The sequence below is a fragment of the Zea mays genome, chromosome 5 (assembly GCF_902167145.1).
Source record: "Zea mays cultivar B73 chromosome 5, Zm-B73-REFERENCE-NAM-5.0, whole genome shotgun sequence".
NCBI lineage: Eukaryota > Viridiplantae > Streptophyta > Magnoliopsida > Poales > Poaceae > Zea > Zea mays.
The window spans coordinates 136,069,377-136,089,181 of NC_050100.1; the positions used below are offsets into that span (position 1 = coordinate 136,069,377).

The 19,805-nt window shown below is 44.8% G+C and overlaps 1 protein-coding gene across 4 annotated transcripts; it reads left to right on the forward strand.

Moving 5' to 3' along the window:
• Positions 1–2,509: 2,509 nt before the first annotated feature.
• On the forward strand, positions 2,510–11,013 carry LOC100216872 (uncharacterized). 4 transcript variants are annotated; one of them, XM_035967756.1, is made up of 9 exons: positions 2,510–2,944; positions 3,203–3,476; positions 3,823–3,900; positions 4,163–4,228; positions 4,931–4,996; positions 6,513–6,593; positions 9,693–9,734; positions 10,116–10,178; positions 10,336–11,013. In XM_035967756.1, exons 1-9 carry the CDS (start codon positions 2,601–2,603, stop codon positions 10,498–10,500), a joined length of 1,179 nt encoding a protein of 392 aa, XP_035823649.1. In that variant the 5' UTR covers positions 2,510–2,600; the 3' UTR covers positions 10,501–11,013. The 4 variants fall into 4 exon arrangements, with proteins under 4 accessions (XP_035823649.1, XP_008681289.1, XP_008681290.1 ...); XM_008683067.3 differs by having other exon boundaries at positions 2,514–2,944; positions 3,200–3,476; positions 9,687–9,734; XM_008683068.3 differs by having other exon boundaries at positions 2,514–2,944; positions 3,200–3,476.
• The last annotated feature ends 8,792 nt before the right edge of the window (positions 11,014–19,805 follow it).

Consider the following 19,805-nt stretch of genomic DNA (forward strand, 5'->3'; position numbering starts at 1 on the left):
ACAGTAAAAACATCTACTACATCTCTCCCGAAGCCTACCTGCTACCCTTGCACAATGTGTAGTAGTAGTAGATAATTATCACCGAGATTCTTGAATTATATTTTGGATGGAGGGAGTAGTATTTAAAGAAGAGCCTAGCTTGCAATTTATTTTGTTTGAATAATGTTTCCAACTTAAATTTTTTTTTTGCATGTGTGAAATTTATTCTCCGTAATATTTTTCCATGGATCTGACTTGTGAGTCATTTTCATAAACCAACGCTAAAGATGAATCCATGTTTCTTACTTGGAAACTCCGAACAAACACCACTAGCAGGAGGTGCTCGCGTTGGCGTCGCTCATCGATGACGAGAAGAAGCTTGGCGACTGTCAGTTGGACCTTTGGAAGCAGTCCTACGTGGCCGCATACGCCGCTGTGTTTGGCAAGCTCCAGCGCAGCCGCCGCTTGGACGCGGTCCAGAGCGGCTGCACCACGCTGTCCATCATCAAAAGGGGACCTCATGGTCGTCGCCAACGCCGACGACTCTCGGGTTGTTCTAGGCACCGCATCCGACGATGGCGCCATTATGTCGTCCAGCTCATCATCCACCTGAAGCCCAACCTGCCACGTAAGTCACTACTGTCCGGCCAAATTCTTGTGCGCTGGGACGATGACCGTTGCTGACGTTGTGTGAGTGTCCTCGAACAAGATGTATGTCGAGGAGTAGCACATCCGGTGGTGCAACGGCCAGGTGTACTACCTCGCTGATGAGCCCAGGATGCACTTCGTTTGGCAGCCCAGCCAAGAGTCATCGTTACTCGCCATGTCGAGCGCGTTCGGCGACTACTATATCAAGGACTGTGGCGTCATCTTGGCACTAGAGGTGACGCAGAGGAGGACCAACAACAATGACCACTCGCCATCGTCGGGGTAGCTTTTGTGTTGGTCTGTATTTAATTCTCTTCGCAAACACATACACTTGCCTTTTTATTTAAGCAAGCGTGTATGATGGTGCGTGTCTGATGACTGATGATGTACGAGAAAACTTCTACCGGTAGGTGTGGCACGTGCTCTCCAATGATGAGACCATGCAAATCGTGGCATATATCGAAGTCTGCATGATACTGATGGTTGCAATGTAGTAGTGAAACATCTAAATTAAAATAACAAAATTTATGTATGGTTAGGATCACAAATGGATTATGAAATATCTTCTTATAACAATATAGGACACAATTTGTATATAAGTTATTATGATATTATATGTTCCGTTGCAACGCACGGGTACTCTCCTAGTTTATGTATATGTATAGAGAGCCGCTTTTATTTGTATATATGGGTGCATCTCATGCATTATTTCTCCTTTAATCAGGCTCTTCCTTAAAGCCTGGACGCAGGGCGAACTTTTTCCTGACCCATTTCTTCTCAAAAGCAAAAGGAGGCGGATGCAAATGCAAAAGAAATGAAACGAAGAGGCCGTGGCAGAAAATGGGCAGCCAAGGAAAAGGAAACCGGTAAAGTCGTAGGGGGAGGGGAGTCGAAATAAAACACATGCCCTCTTTCAAAACCCCCTTCCACTCAGCTCCTCCACTAGCTTCTTCTTGCCAGTGCCACTACGCTTGAGATTCCTCCCCTGCTCCAAAGGCCCATGCCCCTGTTTGTTTCGGCTTTTCGCAGCTTCTGGCCACCAAAAGCTGCTGCGGACTGCCAAACACTCAGCTTTTCAGCCAACTTCTATAAAATTCGTTTGGGTAAAAACCATTCAAAATCAACATAAACATATAATCGGTTGAGTCGTCGCAATAGTAGTAATCCGTCACTTTATAGATCCTGAGCCACATGGACAACTTTATCTTCATTCGCACGTAATCCTAATGATACTCAGATTCTCTACACAGCCAGATTCTCCGCACAGCTAGATTCTTAGAAAAGCTGGTCAGAAAAAAGCTAAACCAAACAGGTCTCATATGCTTTCTCTCACCTCTGTCTAGAGGTTGACCTCAGCAAGTAAAGGGCTCGCGTTCGAAGAGATGGTGGCGATCGATCGACGAGTGCACAAAAGCTAGGGAGAGAGAGAGAGAGAGAGAGAGAGAGAGAGAGAGAGAGAGAGAGAGAGAGAGAGAGAGAGAGAGAGAGAGAGAGAGAGAGAGAGAGAGAGAGAGAGAGAGAGAGAGAGAGAGAGAGAGAGAGAGAGAGAGAGAGAGAGAGAGAGAGAGAGAGAGAGAGAGAGAGAGAGAGAGAGAGAGAGAGAGAGAGAGAGAGAGAGAGAGAGAGAGAGAGAGAGAGAGAGAGAGAGAGAGAGAGAGAGAGAGAGAGAGAGAGAGAGAGAGAGAGAGAGAGAGAGAGAGAGAGAGAGAGAGAGAGAGAGAGAGAGAGAGAGAGAGAGAGAGAGAGAGAGAGAGAGAGAGAGAGAGAGAGAGAGAGAGAGAGAGAGAGAGAGAGAGAGAGAGAGAGAGAGAGAGAGAGAGAGAGAGAGAGAGAGAGAGAGAGAGAGAGAGAGAGAGAGAGAGAGAGAGAGAGAGAGAGGAGGGCAAGCAATAGGTGCCCTGCACGTCCTTGCTTTGTGTGTGAGACAGTGAGAGAGAGAGAGGGAGGGAGGGAGGGATCAGAGGGAGGAGAATATGGATAGGGGAGTCGTCCACAAATCATCGGCGGCTCTAGTGCGCGAGATGGGGGAGGCAGGCCATAGCCATGGATGGTGGAGCATGAATAATTTGCTGAGGCCCCCCTTTGAGCAGCAGCACCACGCTTCTCTTTTCATGCCGTCCACAACCACCAGCAGCAGCACCGCCGCCGCCGCGCCCTCTTCTTCTTCGTCGTCGTCGCCGCCTCTCCAATCCTTCTCCTCTCTGCTGCTCTCGAACCACTACCCGCTGCCTACCACCACCAGCACGTCGCCGTGGCAGCACGACACCAGCATCACAAGTAGCCATGGCCAGCCGGATTCTTGGAGCCAGCTCATACAGTACGTAATTCATTTCACTCTGCATAGTCTATTCCCCCTCTCTCCTTCTCTCAAATCTCTAGTATGTGTGTGTGTGTGACAGGCAACAACATCTCTTTGTTCCTCCTGGCGCAGATAATAAGAAATGTTTTTTTTTAAAAAAAAAACTGCATGTGTGGTGGTGCATGAAATATACAATGATAACATGTTTCAGTTAACAGTAAACTGTGCTACCATTTTAACCTCTGATTACGTTGCTGATTTGTTAATTACTAGCAGCAAGGAAAGCCAGCAGATGGCGTTTCCAACTACGATTTGTTCGGAATCCGGAGGCGGCGGCAGCAGCTACGTCGTCTACGGTGCCGCAGCGGCTAGCCATGGGAGCAGCACAAGTGATGTCGAGATCCAGTTGCCATGGGGAAGCAGCAGCGTACTCCAGCAGCAGCAGAAAGCGTCCTCTCCTAGGTCTTCTTCCAGAACCACAGCGACGACGACCTCTCCCGGAAGCAACATGCTGGAGTTCTCCAACAACAGTAGCAGTTCACCACGTGAGGTAGGGATGCAAAGCTGTTCCCTTTTTAGTCTCAGTTTCTCTGGAGGAGGATGCAAAGCTGATTTATCCATGTGCATATGCATCGTGCCTGCTTTTAGACGACGCTGCGTTAATTGTTAATGTACTCAAGAGTAAAAAAAGCCTTTCTTTAAGCTTACCTAGCTGCTGAGACTGAGAGAGAAACTAGGCAGAGGTGATTTGGTTACTTTAAATCTACATATATATGGAAGTGCTAATTCACATATATAGATGACCATGCTATCTGATAAGAGCAGTAAATAAATAAATTAGACGCGTGGAATCGAAAGTTTAATGACTTTGCTCTATCTTTCTGTGTTTTCACTAGTGCATCAGTACAGTATCTGGATCAGCTTTCAAGAAGGCTAGGACCCAAGAACCCTCCCCGGCTCAATCTACTGTGAAGGTCATCCCTCTCTCTCTCTCTCTCTCTCTCTCTCTCTCTCTCTCTCTCTCTCTCTCTCTCTCTCTCTCTCCCTCCCATGAGCATGCAATGCATGCATGGGCCACCATTCCAGACTCGTCGCTAGCAGCTAGCTAGAGTGCTTTGAAGCATGCAAGCTGAAATGGACAGTCATGGAATCATTGTGGGGTGGCAGAGTGTGTGAGATTGGCAGGGGTTGGAATGATGGCAATTTTAGTATCTTTTGCTTGTTCTTTTGCTCCAGGTGAGGAAGGAGAAGCTAGGGGATCGAATAACTGCTCTCCACCAGCTTGTCTCCCCGTTTGGAAAGGTATATATCACAAAATTATTGAATCAATTTCACTAATAAACTACTGCCCTTTTGAACCCCTCCTTGTCTGTATTTAATTGTCAATTAGACCTTGTATATATACACCAGATAAAATAGCTAGCAGCCTATATCATCCATTAATTACTAACAACCAAAGTTGATTGTGCAAGTGTGTACAGAATGAACATAGAAGCATATATAGGTAATAGGTGAGACATTGTATAACAAAAAAACTAGCTGATGAGAAGACATTTTTGTACAAGTATGTATCAAAAGCATTTTCCCCTACCTCCAATAGAAAATGTGTAAGCCCTGCTCTTATAAAAAAAGAGAAAATGGTCCTTCACACAGTACATACAACCTGTTTTTCTTGGCACAGAAAATGAAATTCTATAGTTGAACAACTCAAATGAAAGAGAGTTTCCGGAAATGTTTATGTTTTATATATGCTTGGGGATTTTCATATCAGTTATATGTTGGAGTGGATCAAAAGACTACTACCTGCCAAAAGTCCTCAAATTACCCCCACCACCACCATTAACTGGAATCAGCTAAGCATCATTGTCTTTTGCATGCTGCCATCTTCTTTCTAACTCTGATGCTTAGCTACACATCATGTAAAAGAAGATCCATTTTTACAGACAAAGATACAAAAACGAGATCCTGACATGGCTAACCTCTTTCTCTCTTTTTTGGTGGCAGACTGACACAGCGTCTGTACTCCTTGAAGCCATTGGGTACATCAGATTCCTCCATAGTCAAATTGAGGTCCAGCTCTTCTCTCTCACACCATCTTTCTCTCTCTCTCCATGCGTGCCCATGCCTGCAGCCCTGGCCTCAAACTGTAGCACAGTACAAGGATCATAGATAAAGCATTGCCTTGCATGCATGCAATGTAATTGTTCCGTTGTTTGTTTTCACACTTGTGTGCACTTAACACCAAGCACTTTTTGGAGAGCTGCTTTACAATACTACAGTCTATCTATTTGCTACAGTCTACAGTAACTTGCTGCGGCTTCAGAGCTACACGCACTTAATACATGTCAGACATATGCATGAGGCTTAGGTGGTGATAATGTATGCAGCGCCACGACGCGAAACACTTCTGAATTTGAAGGGAATTCAATCTTATTCAGACATCAGTTGAAACCTTTTAAGCTCCCTTATATATTACACTACCATCCTCTATTGTGATTGTTTTGTCTTTTCTAAATATATATTCCTTTTTATCATACATATAAATATACGATATATATATATATACATAATAAAAGTTATATATTCATATATAAATGTCAATTGACCTATAAATTAATACAGAGAAGTAATATATGCAATAGATAAACGAAGCTATTGCATGCACACACACCGATGTGACCTTCGATTCTGTTTCACCCAGAACCAGTTGCCATTGCATAGATTAACTGTTCTGTCCAATAAAATGCTCTTGTCTTAGCATGATTCGTTCATGTTGCTGATGTTTACTCAGGTGGTATTTTTTGGGCTAATCGTTAATACTCCTAGTTTGGTATTCAACAGTACTTTAGAACCAAACATGTGTGCTAGTTTCATGAAATACTTTGGTTTTACTGAGCTGGTAGGAAAATACGGTGTTAATGTTATAACCAGTTATAATATACTATGGTATTCTAGTTTTAGAAAGCTTTGCTGATAAACACGCCCGGCCTAAAAAGTTTTCTTGGCATGGCGGCTTTTGCATAGTACAGTGATTTAGAATGGTGTATCCAAACTATTGTCGTGACAATTACAAAATATACTACTGTAAAACTATATTTTTTTCGTTCCAAAAACAGTACAATATACAATGTAAAACGGTACTTTACATGACAGTTTACGTGGCATAGCAAGCAAGTGACCAGTAGCGCGCGGTCAAATGTAAAAAAAAGAGGCTGCTGCTAAAGCTGCATGCGTGTGTTTAATCTGCCCGATGTGTGGCACGCGATCTTTGAAGCCTGGTTTTATGCATCAGCAGTTCGTGCCTTTTTGGAAAGGAGGTAGCCGTGTGTCTGCCCCCGTGCACGCTAGCCACAGCCTTCATTTCTCCGCACGTCGTCGTCTCTCTCTCTCTCTCTCTGTCTCCATAGCCGTACGTAGCTAGCTAGATCTCTCTTCATCTTCCTAGATGACAGTAGATCATCACATATGGTACCTCAATTAATCTCTCTGCATGCATGCATGCCTATGCATGTACGTACGTACGTACGTGCTGTCACTTTTACTTGTGGTAACTTGCTGCTTGACCTACACATGTTTGTATCTCCAGGCTCTGAGCTCCCCGTACGTGGGCGGCAGCAATGGAGGTGGGGGCGGCTCCAAGCAGAATCAGCAGCTCCACGAGGCTAGTGTGAGTAGTAGTACTACTACAGGCCCCACTGTAGCCCATGCATGGCTACAGCTTCCCTTTCATCTCTTCCTCCCCGCTCTATCTGGATTCTTTGACTCGATCACTCTTCTAAGCATGCACAGCTAGCATATGGCGTATGGTACTAGCTAGCAGGCAGCGAGCATGCCCGTTGCTTGCACAATTTCCCATGCAGGCTACCGCTGCCCCGCCTGCCTGCCATCTCGGTGCAGTGCATGCTCTGCGTTTGGCTGAATCAGTTACCTCTAGCTCAGCTGCTCCTGCTCATCATTTTCGTATCTGCGCGCCTTCATGCATGAGCACATCACGTTCCAGCAGGACATCTCTCTCTCACCCCCCTCTCACATCATCCCCCTCTCTCCATAGGGAGTACCTTGTGATGACCGGGTCAACAGGAGATAGATAGTCTTCTCGGTTACGATTAGGGACTTCTTCTTTATCAATTTAATCTGTAGCTCTCTCTTTCCTGATTCGTTTTAAAAATGTTTAGATAGAAACCAATTAGTTAAGACTTAAGAGTCTTTGCACATATACGCCCTATGTAGCTCTCGGATCCAAATCATACAATGGATACCAAGGTATCGTAGGGAGGGATTAGATTATTGCATTCGGGGTCCAAATTCATATGGTGGGTCCAGAGGCGGATCCAGCCAAAAATTTGAGTGGGGGGCCCAAAACCTGAGTGGGGTCTAAATAGAAACATACTTACTAATGAGCCTTTATAACTACGGTGAATAAGATAAAAACTGGCATTTCTCATCGTGCTTTAAGTGCATTAGAGCATCTCCAACATGTTGTCCCATAATAGTGCTCCAAAATTTAAAATACGATATCATTTAAAGTGTTTAGCACACTAAAAACAAAGTGAGCTCCAACAGTTAAGCTCTAAATCATGTATTTTAGGAAAGGATAAGGATAATATAGAAAACAAGGATGTGACACTAATCTAGAGTGCAATATATTTGAGTCACTTCATGGCGCGTGCCCTATATTTTTTCGAAAAAATGTAATATAGCGCACTTTTGGAGATGTTTTTATAAGTTGAGCCCTATATTTCAAGATATGACACTGATTTAAGCTACTTTTGGAGATGCTCTATATAAGGCTCATAGTACTTTAGGATGGTGCTTAACCAACAAAAGTGATTGCTGCATTGTAGTCACAACGCGTAATTAATTAACTGACCACCCCCACCGTTTTATGAGTACTTCCATTCCAATTCAATGTTGTCCTTTTATCAGGGATATGTTATTTTAAAAATGGAGTGCTCCATGTTCTAGTTAATTAAATCAAGCAGTTGGATATGCCCATATCATGTATGGACAACATCCATCCTACGGGAACTATGAACAAGTAATGCACAAACTACTTTACTCTTTTGATGACATGTGTTGCACATGACCATATATTTATTTTAATTCCCAAATGAAAGACCACCTTTAGTTGAATTTAACCTTAGTCATTTGTCTTAGTAGGATCTTATTACACTAATTGTCGTACTATGAAAGGCAATACAAAAAACAACATGCATGCAACTAAGTTTAGCAATTATATGTGAAGAATGAAGATTGAAAAAAAAATAAACCATACAATAATAGCAGACATGATTTTAATTGACTTTTTTTGATAAATAAGATGTTGAGTTTTTATTTAATTTACTGCAACAAGCAAAATATTATGTGAATTAAGAAAAGGCATATATGAAGTTTAAATGAGAAACACATGCATGGAATATTCTTTGCAACCTTAGCGTGTATCACTACTAAAGTAATCAAAACATATGATGACATATACTGCAGCATTTTTTTTCGTAATACAAATATATAATTTCATCAGTAATACTGAGGGTGTCCATTGTTTTTTTTTTGAAGCAATAGTCTGACCATCTCGTAGGAATCTCTCCTCAATTGTACGTACATGAACGCCGGACGAAACAAATGCTATTGACACAAGTGATGTTTAGATTGGCGCGTGTACACGCAGTACCATTTTTTGCATTGATTTTCCTTTTTCAGATGACCAGATCACAAGTGGGTACACTGACACACCTTGTTGTATCTTCTTGGAAGCTAGGATATATTTTTTTGCGTGTGTCCTGATCATATTTGGGCTTAAGGCCGCATCATGCATGTGTGGTTCATAGGATTTAAAGCTAATCTACCTTTTGCATTACACATGCATTCCTTCAATAAATTTTGCAGTATATATAAGGCGTAACCACTTTTTATTCTATTCCCATAATATACGACGTTCTCTCTCAATACATATGTACAACGATACAACAGTACTAGTGTTGCTAGAGAATTAAATATATTAATTCCTTGGTTTTTAAACTAGAGATGGTTATGTGTTTATATACTGGGATGGATGGGGGTAATTTTAATCTGTGTTGTATTGTACATGCATGATGCACTGGCCAGTAATTAATAAAATATATTGGTTGCCTCTGGGCACTCCCAACCAAAGAAACACAGGTTTCTATGTTTATTAGTGAAGTGAAAAAAAGGTGATGTGGCACTGCAATAAAAGAAGAAAGATAAAGAAATGGTTTGTTAATAAGAAACTATATCAACAGGGGAACTAAGACATGTTATAGGTAATAAATGAAGGGGAGATAACATGTGATTGCATAAAAGATTATTCTGTAGAAATTATATGCGTTGAAACTTAGTTTGTATTATCTATATAAATTAATAGGCATAGAATTTTTCTGCAGTTTGTTGCATTATGACTGTCCTCATGACATAATATAATTGCTTATCCTCCTTCCCTGAACAAAAGGATTCCCACATCCACTGAGAATGCAGTCGGTCTGCTGCAGAGATAAGCATAGAATTGCCGCCATGACAAGATTATTAATTAAGGCATAATAACAAGCGCAGTACAACAATAGAAAAAGCATAAGAGCGTAGCTGGTTTTTACTCAAAGCATCGTATCTCTGTGAGATCTTTCGATAAAAGTATTGACAGGAACTTTATGCCTGGCGAACCAATGCAATATTTATGTATATATACGTACCCGTACGTAAAAAGGTGTCTGATTCCCTTTAATCACTCTCTGATATTTTTTTATAGGCGCAGAGAGAAAGCAGGCACAGCATATTTCCAGAAGACCCTGGCCAGGTATCATTATCTACTCACAATTAGTCTCAGTATAATCTGTGCGGTTCCATGCATGCACGGGGATCTATACCCCACGCATGCACGCATCGTCTGACCGATCGATCGGTTAATAAGTAAAGCACAAAGGCGCTTTTGTTCAGAAGAAAAAGGGAAAAAAAAAGAGGGGCCGGGCGGCCTTTAGTTTGTCACAAAGTCCTGCTATTTGATATTGGCACACATATGCATGTATACGTACACACAGAGAGGGAGAAAAAAAAAGGGCATCAGGGAAAGTTAATCATGGCCCAGTACTTGTCTCTAGCTTTACATCTTTAGTTATCATTGCAAAACTGTCTTTGGCATCTCACTAATAATGTACTACTACGCCTCTCTCGTGTGCAGCTCCTGCATGACAGCAGCGCAATAAAGAAACGGGCCGGACTGCAGCCTGCTGATGGTGAGCAGGTACTACTAGCTAGCTACTTAGACGATCATGCAGCTAGATCAATTCACAGCTCCTTTATTTCTCTCTCATGCATGCATGTAAACTAAAAGAGGAATTAATATATGTATATATATTGGTTATACACATGTTGGAAATTAATCGTGCTGGTACGGTCAGGATGAAGAAAGCTGTGATGAAGAGAAGAAGAAGGATCTGAGAAGCAGGGGCCTGTGCCTCGTCCCGGTGAGCTGCACGCTGGACGTGGGTGTGGACGTGGTCGCTGGCCCCGCAGACTACTGGGCGGCAGCTGCGCCGGCTTTCGGCATGGGGTTCGGTGCGTAGATGATGCTGGCCAGGACGTACGATCGATGCTGTGAGGAACACTTGTGTGTGTCTGTGTGCGCCATATGCATGTATGGGCTGCACCTGCATGCATAGCATCAGGAGCAGCCATCCTGGTGGAAGCTGGAGAATGCTCAAGAAGGCTGGCTCCTCTTGATGCTATATATGCGTATGGTATATGGTGCACACACCGACAATGCATGCATGGGCATATATTATATAGCTACAGAGACGCTGAGAGTATATGACTTGCGTTTCTGTGTTTGTGTGTACGTGATGAGATCTTGTCTAGCTAGCTAGAGCGAGATCAAACAATTTGGGTGCCATGGAGAGGGGCGCTATAGCTGCAGATATTTAATTGTTAAGGCTAGGAGTACTGCGCGCGGATCTGTAAGCAATGCAACTCTTTTAAGTCTTCGTCATTGAGGCGTCACTGTGTGCTATATATATATGCATGGCCGAAATGTGTAATAAGTTTGTGCGTGCATGCTATTTTCCCCAAAGTTTGATCAATTTATCGCATCATGCCACGATTTGTAATCTAGGTTGAATGCACTTATATGTCATGCATGCCGAGATAGCATGACGGGATATATATATATATATATATATATATATATATATGAAAATTTGATGTTGTGCCAGATGTGAAGGTGGAGCTAGCAATTGACACGAGTGGCCCTGACCTACATATATAGGGAACTACCACTACCGGAATCTGGGTCTTTGCCGAGTGCCGGTGGCTTTGCCGAGTGCTTTTTATCGGGCACTCGGCAAAGTCGACTTTGCCGAGCGCCGCACTCGGCAGAGTCCTGCGCTCGGTAAAGAGCTTGTTTACCGAGTGTAGGGCACTCGGCACAGCTAAGCACTCGGCAAAGACTGTTTTGCCGAGCGTCAAACACTCGGCAAATATGGCTCTCGGCAAAGGGCCGTTAGCGCCGTCTACAACTGACGGCCGTCAGTCTTTGCCGAGTGTCAAATATCTGGCACTCGGCAAAGAGAGTCTTTAGCCGAGTGTCCTATGTAGACACTCGGCAAAGCATTTTTTTATTTTTTTATTTTGGTCACTAAAATTTTTGTGGTATGTTCCTACACTATGTAGATCTACATGTACCATTTTGGGACAATTATAACAGTGTTTTTTATAGCTAGTACATTTAGTTTGTTTATTTGAATTTCTTCGGAAAATTCAGATTTGAACTGCAGGTCACTCGAAACTTGAAAAACCGTGCATGAAAAAATGATATCCATGCTACTTAGCACAAGTTACGACCGATTTCAGGAGCGGACCGGAAACTTCGAGCACCATGCTCACTCAACATGACCGTAAACTCATCCAGGTGTTTAAAAATTGTATAAAATAGAAACAAAGTCAGAAAATCATGAAACTTGTCCACGTGTCATGATATCATATGTAGAGGCTGTGATAAAAATTTGAAAAAGTTTTGAGAAAGCTGTAACGCACTATGTATACAAACCTAAGAGATCCACATTGAAACTCTATGATTCCATGTGTGGTTCTCTTAGGTTTCTACACATAATGTCTCACAACTTTCTCCAAACATTCTAAATTTTTTATCACAGACTCTACATATGATATCATGACATGTGGACAAGTTTCATGATTTTCTAAGTTTGTTTGTGTTTTATAAATTTTTTAAACAGCTGTGTGGCAAGTTACGACCATGTTGAGTTAGCATGGTGCTTGAAGTTTCCGGTCCGATCCTGAAATCGGTCGTAACTTGTGCTAAGTAGAATGGATATTATTTTTGCATGCACAGTTTTCCAAGTTTCGAGTGACATGCAGTTCAAATGTGAGTTTTTCGAAGAAATTCAAATAAAAAAACTAAATCTACTAGCTATAGAAAACAATTTTCTAATTGTCTCAAAATGGTACATATAGGTCTATATAGTGTAGAAACATACCACAAAAAATTTGGTAGGGAAAATAAAAAAAATAAAAAAGTAATTTGCCGAGTGTCCACAAATGACACTCGGCAAAGCATGCTTTGTCGAGTGCCAGCGGGGAGACACTCGGCAAAGGATTGTAAAAGATTCTTTGCCGAGTGTCATCCAGCTGGCACTCGGCAAGCGATCTGGCACTCGGCAAAGAATATTTTAATATTTTTAAAAAATCTTTGTCGAGTGCCAGATCACGGGCACTCGGCAAAGAAAGCAGATAAACGGCTCTCGTTCTTCCTTTCTCTCCTTTCTCTCCACTCACTCTCTCTGTTACGACGCCGCGCCGCTCGCTCGCTGCCGCGCCTCCCCGCGCCCGCCCGCTCGCCGCGTGCCGTCGTCCCTTCCTGCGCCGGCCCCTCCCCGTGTCGGCCCCTCGCCGCGGCCGTGCCTCCCCGCCACGCGCACACCGCCGCGCCCGCGCACGCCTCCCCATGCCGCCGCGCCCCCCACGCCGCCGCGGCCCGGACGCCGCCGCGTCCCACGGCCGCCCTCGGCCCCGACGCCGCCGCGCCTCCACGCTGGTATAATTTTTGTGGCACTATATAATTTTTGTGACATTGTATTCCCGCATATATGTTCTTTCATTAGTATATATGTTCTTGTATTATCAAAACTTTTATGTGCTCAAAACATATGCCCATAAATGCTTTGTCGCCTTCAACGGTATTATCAAAGCTTTTATGTGCTCCTGGTATACGTGTGAATGTCAGCCATCGTGCTGTTACTTTTATTTGCAGGTTTTGGAAACCTCCCTGTGCAGGGGAGGTGCTGCCGAATTTTTTTGTTGACAGACTTGTTTATTTTTTTGCAGAGGTCTTCCTAGCCGCTGCGGGTCTGCCTCGCGTCGCCACTGCACCGACCCGCCATAGCCCCACTAGCCTGACTCCACCGCCACCCTAGGTATAAACTCTATTTCCGCATCATGGTCGTAGATCACGTAACCTAGTTAGGCGTCTCCCGTTCGAAAGAGATACGGTGTAGATATGCAGATCTTTGCATATCTACAAATGTATCAGTTTCGAATTGTCCACGTTTTCTGGACAGCCCGCGGTTGCGTAGATGGTGTTAGTTTCATGCTCTACTCCGGTATGAGATAGAGTTTCGGCGTCACCTCCCTGTTGTTCTCCGGACAGTACACTCTCCCTGCCAGGACGTGTATCCGGAGAACAGCGGGTAGGTGCTGCCGAAATTCTATCTCGGATCGGAGTAGAGCATGGAAACTAACTCCATCTACGCAATCGCGGGTGGGATTAGGACCTATCATCACCTATTAGATGGTAGGAACGTAGTGTACATGCATTACATGTCTATATTAAACTATACTCGGTTATATATGTTAGAGGATGGAGGACCGTGAGTGGAAGTACACGGGACGCCTTCGACGTAATGATGTCACCCCTGGATGGATTAGGAAGACCGATGCTTTCGTGGAACGGGCATATGGCGAAGCTGCTAAAGGAGCTAGCCTAGTCCCTTGTCCGTGCAGCAAATGTGACAACCGGAAAAGAAAACCAAAGAAGGCCATGGTAGAACATATTTGGAAGAATGGATTTACGCCGGACTATACTCGGTGGATCTTCCATGGTGAAGTGCATCGCACGAGAGAGGAGGTGGAGAGACAACGCGTCGAGGATTACGATGCTGATGCCGGGGTAGCGGACATGTTGAACGACTATCACGAGGCACAGTTCGCCGAAGGACGTACGGAGGACGAGCCAGAGGCGACCGCAAAGGCATTCTATGACATGTTTGACGCGGCACAGAAACCCCTTCACGACAAGACAAAGGTTTCTCAACTGGATGCCATTGGGCGTATAATGGCGTTCAAGTCGCAGTATAGCATGAGTCGAGATGCCTTCGATGGTTTGTTGACAGTTATTGGCAGCCTGCTTCCGGAGGATCACGTTCTGCCAAAGAGCATGTACGAGGCACAGAAACTCCTTCGTGCACTCAAGATGACGTATGAGCAGATACATGCTTGTCCGAAGGGTTGCGTCCTATTTAGGAAAGAACACACTGAGGCAAAGTACTGTCCGAAGTGTAAATCGTCTAGGTTCATGGAGGTAGACTCTGGTGATGGACAGAAGAGGCAGCTCGACATCCCCGTGACAATCCTACGCCACCTTCTGTTCATACCGAGGATCCAGCGTCTATACATGACAGAGGAATCCGCGAAACAGATGACATGGCACAAAAAAGGCAAACGATACAATCCTGACAAGATGGTTCACGCATCCGATGGTGAAGCATGGACCCACTTTGATGCCATTCACCATGAGAAAGCCAAAGAGGCTCGTAATGTTCGTGTTGCTGGCCACAGATGGGTTCAATCCCTATGGAATGACCGCTGTCCCATACACATGTTGGCCCGTGTTCGTTATCCCCATCAATCTCCCCCCGGCGTATGCTTTCAAAGACAGAACATATTCATGTCGTTGATAATTCCTGGACACCCGGGGAATAAAATGGGCGTGTACATGGAGCCTTTGATTGATGAATTGGTCCGTGCTTGGGAGGAAGGGGTATGGACGTACGACCGAGCTACGAAGACAAACTTCAAAATGCATGTTTGGTACCAGTACTCCATGCATGACTTTCCGGCGTATGGGCTATTTTACGCCTGGTGTGTTCACGGTAAGTTCCCATGCCCAGTTTGCAAGGAAGCTCTTAGGTTCATTTAGTTGAAGAAGGGTGGCAAATATTTGTCATTCGATAAACATCGACAATTTCTCCCTCCTGACCATGCATTCCGACTAGACATCAAGAACTTTACGAAAGGTGTCGTGGTGACAGACCGCCCACCTACAATGATGATTGGTGCCGAAGTTCGCGAATAGATAGATGGTCTCGTGGCCAACCCAGAAGGTGGTTTTGTGGGATATGGTGAGCAACATATGTGGACACATAAGTCGGGCTTGACTCGGCTCCCCTATTATGATGACCTGCTCCTTCCACACAACATTGACGTGATGCACACTGAAAAGAATGTCGCCGAGGCACTTTGGGCAACAATTATGGAGATTCCTGATAAGTCAAAGGATAACGTAAAGGCAAGAGTGGATCTGGTAGAGTTATGTGATAGACCAAACCAAGAGATGAAGCCGCCTAGTGGTGGTAAGACATGGAGAAGGCCTAAGGTCGATTTCGTCCTGAGCAGGGCCCAGAGGAAGGAAGTACTACAGTGGATCAAGATGTTAATGTTCCCTGATGGGTATGCAGCTAACCTTAGTAGGGGGGTGAACTTATCTACTCTGCGAGTCTTAGGGATGAAGAGTCATGACTTCCACATATGGATTGAACGAATTCTTCCGGCGATGGTCCGAGGCTATGTCCCTGAGCATGTCTGGCTAGCGCTTGCAGAGTTGAGCTATTTCTTCCGCCAGCTTTGTGCAAAAGAGTTAGCTCGGACCATGATTGCAGACTTGGAAAGGATGGCACCCGTGTTACTGTGTAAGCTGGAGAAGATCTTTCCACCCGGCTTCTTCAATCCGATGCAGCATTTGATTCTTCATCTCCCGTATGAGGCACAAATGGGGGGCCGTGCAGGGACGTTGGTGCTATCCAATCGAGAGATGTCTAAAGACTATCCGAAAGAAATGTAGAAATAAATGCAAAATCGAGGCTTCCATTGCAGAGGCATACATACTAGAGGAGGTGTCAAACTTCACAACAACTTACTATGGTGACAAACTGCCGAGCGTGCATAATCCACCCCCTCGTTACAATGATGGTGACAATGAATCGAACCTCAGCATTTTTCGAGGGCAACTCGGAAGCGCAAGTGGTTCGACCACCAAGACCCTGAGACATGAAGAGTGGCGCCATATCATGCTATATGTATTGACCAACCTTGAAGAGGTGACGCCATACATGGAGCAATTTCTTCATGAATTCTAGCGTCGATCAAGGGACCCAACTCCACAGGAATATGATACCCTTCTTGGAAAGGGTGCGGGAAATGGATTGCCCGATTTCATTTCCTGGTTTAAACGTAAGGTACGTGCTTAGTTTGTCATTTGAAGTTGCTCTTACGTGCGAATAATATAACAATCTAGCGTGTTTGAACTTGCAGGGCCAAAGAGAGCCGTCTATGAGTGCCGAGTTGAGACAAGTAGCCAATGGCTTTGCCTATAGGGTCAGGACATTTTCTGGGTATGACGTCAATGGATACCGTTTTCGCACAACAAGCTACGACCAAAGTCGTCCCAATCGAAAAACCACGTGTTCTGGAGTCTTTATGCTCGGGCTTGACGAGGTCGAGTATTATGGAAGAATTGAAGAAATATATGAACTCAATTTTTATGGTTCCAAACCTCTTACTCCAGTGATATTCAAATGTCATTGGTTTGACCCTGAAGTTACGAGACGGACACATTCTAATCTTGGGCTAGTCAAAATTCGACAGGATTCCACCTTACTAGGAGACGATGTCTATATTGTGGCCCAACAGGCCACACAAGTGTATTATCTTCCATATGCGTGCCAAACGAAACAACGTCTTAAGGGTTGGGATGTTGTGTATAAGGTATCACCGCACGCTAAATTACCTGTTCCAAACGATGAAGATTATAACTTAGACCCGGACACATATGACGGAGAGTTCTTCCAAGAAGATGGGCTCGAAGGGCAATTTGAGATAGACTTAACCGAAGCGATCGGAATGGAAGTAGATATTGAAATGGTTGTTGATGACGAGGATGATGAGGTGCAAAATGAGAATGACTTAGAAATACTTGAAGGCAATGCCAATGACGAAATTGCACCTTTAGATGGTGTTGACTATGAAATGGTTGATAGTGATGATGACACTTATGATCCGGCTAACCTGGACACATATGAAGATTATTTTTAATCGATGTAATGCTATATTTCATTTATTTTGCATATGTTTCTAAATACATATTTTTTTATCTGTGCTTAATTGTTTACTCTTAATTGCAGGTTGTTGGACAAAGATGGTGGGCGGTGGGACGAGGACGAGGAGGGGGAGGAGGAGCACCCGTAGGACGGAGGAGGAGGCGCAGCAGGATGGCGCCGTACAGCAGTAGGTGGAGCAGCAAGCCGCTGTCGATGCGGCACAGCAGGACGACGACGATGCGGCGCAGCAGGACGACGACGACGACGACGACGCCGCTCAGCAGGACGTCTCAGGTTCTGGCTCCTCAGGTTTGAGGAGTATCTACCTGCGAGGTCCCGCGAGTCTCCCTAAGCGACCCATACTTCGTGACAGACGTCCGCTGATACGACCCGATGGAGAGAGGTAGGTAACTTTAGATGTTGTTGCTGCTTTTTCATATTATATGTTCAAATTAATAATAGAAACTAATACTTCATCTTAATCACTTGGACAGGTCTTGGATGGTTTTGGAGACTGCAGGGGGTCACGGCCGCAACCCCAATGGCATCCTCGGCCTTCTATGCAGGGAACACTTCCCTGGACTTGTCGAGTACGCCGGAGTGACGAGCCCAGCATACACCTTCGACCACTACGTCGTCACCCCCGATGCAGTGGATCGGGACGGAAGACAATTCAACAACAAGGCGGAGCGGGTGAAGCAAGAGTTGTGGGTAAGTCTTCCTCGCACTATATTGTTTAATAAGTCGCATTTGTTGCATATTCTTGAAATAATGTATGGATACATCGTCTTTGTATGTAGGATTTCTTCAGATGCGATGCTAGATACGAGGCCAGGGCGGATGTGGTGTCTACTACGTGCTGTAAGAAGCTCGTCATGGACATGCACTACGAGGCGCGCATCCAGGCCATCGTCACTTACCACGGCTCCGTCCTTGGGGAGAAGGTGAACAAGAAGGACGCCCGAACCATGTCGTTGACTCCGGACCAGTACTTGCAGGTAAATACAAAACTTTATTATTGGTACTAAATATGCTTATTTTTATCTTCTGATATGCGGTGTACTTATATTTTTTTAGATGATTCCTCATTGGTGCGCCACGCATCCTGAGTGCTGGGAGCAGATGGTGCAGAGGTGGTGCTCGGCTGAGTGGGATGAGGCGCACAATGGTAGCCGGGAACGGCGTTTGCTGATGCAAGGTCCCTCCCACCATCAAAGCAGCCGCAGCCTGGGCAAATACGCGGAAGCATGGGTACGCGCTCTTTTTTTATTTAGGTATATAACTTTCGATTAGACATGATTTCTAACCATCTCGTTGGTTTTCTCGCAGTCGGCGACACATGGTGGCGCGCCTTGCTCCACGTTCTCGGCATATGCTATGGCCCACAAGGGGAAGGCGACGTCCGACATCACCTACAACCCGGATGACGGGCCCGAGGCGTACACCAACCCCGCCATCCACAGCCGCCTCAGTGAGTACACCGCCATGGCCAAGGAGGTCCATGGGCCAGATTACGATCCGAGGACCGAGGACATCGACGGAGATGTCCTCATGAGGGTCGGAGGAGGCAAGAGGCATGGGCGGTACTGGATTGCCGACGGGGCAATCGACTCGTCCTCCACTCCCACTCTCTCTCAGGTGCGAGCAAGGAGCACGAGCGCGAGCCCAGCCATACGACCTCGGCAGGACAGCTCACAGCATCGTATCCAGCAACTCCAGGTTATTCCTTATCTATTCATCGTTCATTGATTATTATATATATTCTCTTTGCATTATCATAACATTAGGGCGAAATATTACAGACTCAGCTAGATGATGAGAGGAGGCAACGTGAGGAGCTGGAGAAGAGGATGGCGGAGATGTTCGCGTACATGCAGAGCCTTGGCGCCGCACAGGGTCATGCTCCACCACCTCCGTTGTTCCCTGCAGCTGACCCTGCAGAGTTCACTACTCCTGTGAGTATCAAAATTTTAGTACTGCATGATATATATTCATATGTTCTCACACATACAATCTCTTCTCTGTGCAGGGTCAATCGGCGGCGTCGAACAACCTTCATGCTTCGTCTAGCCCTTCGCCGAACCAGTCCAGATGCCCACCTCGTTGATGATCTGTTTTGTGATGATCCAGACTTATATTTGTCAGTGTTGGTGATGTTAGTTAGACTTTGTCTTGTGAGATACTTGGTGATGTTAGTGATGATCCAGACTTATATCTGTTTTGTGATGATCCTGACTTATATTTGTGAGACTTATATTAGTGAGACTTTGTGATATATATGGTGTTGATGATAAATGTGTTCATTCTGTGATGCGATTGATATATAATGTGATGTGAATGATATATATCTTTTGTTTGTTTGGATAGAACAGCAAAACCAAATAAAAAAGGGACATCCTGATCACTTTGCCGAGTGTAACACTCGGCAAAGGGTCGCTTTGCCGAGTGCTATGACCATGGCAATCGGCAAAGAAGGAAACCTGGGA

Bases quoted from the DNA above. Each gene is read 5' to 3' on its own strand.
- LOC100216872 (XM_008683067.3), top strand. From the start codon at position 2,601: ATGGATAGGGGAGTCGTCCACAAATCATCGGCGGCTCTAGTGCGCGAG. The intron at 3,477-3,822 runs GTAGGGATGCAA...TGTTTTCACTAG, and splicing joins GTAGCAGTTCACCACGTGAG to TGCATCAGTACAGTATCTGG. The intron at 10,179-10,335 runs GTACTACTAGCT...TGGTACGGTCAG, and splicing joins AGCCTGCTGATGGTGAGCAG to GATGAAGAAAGCTGTGATGA.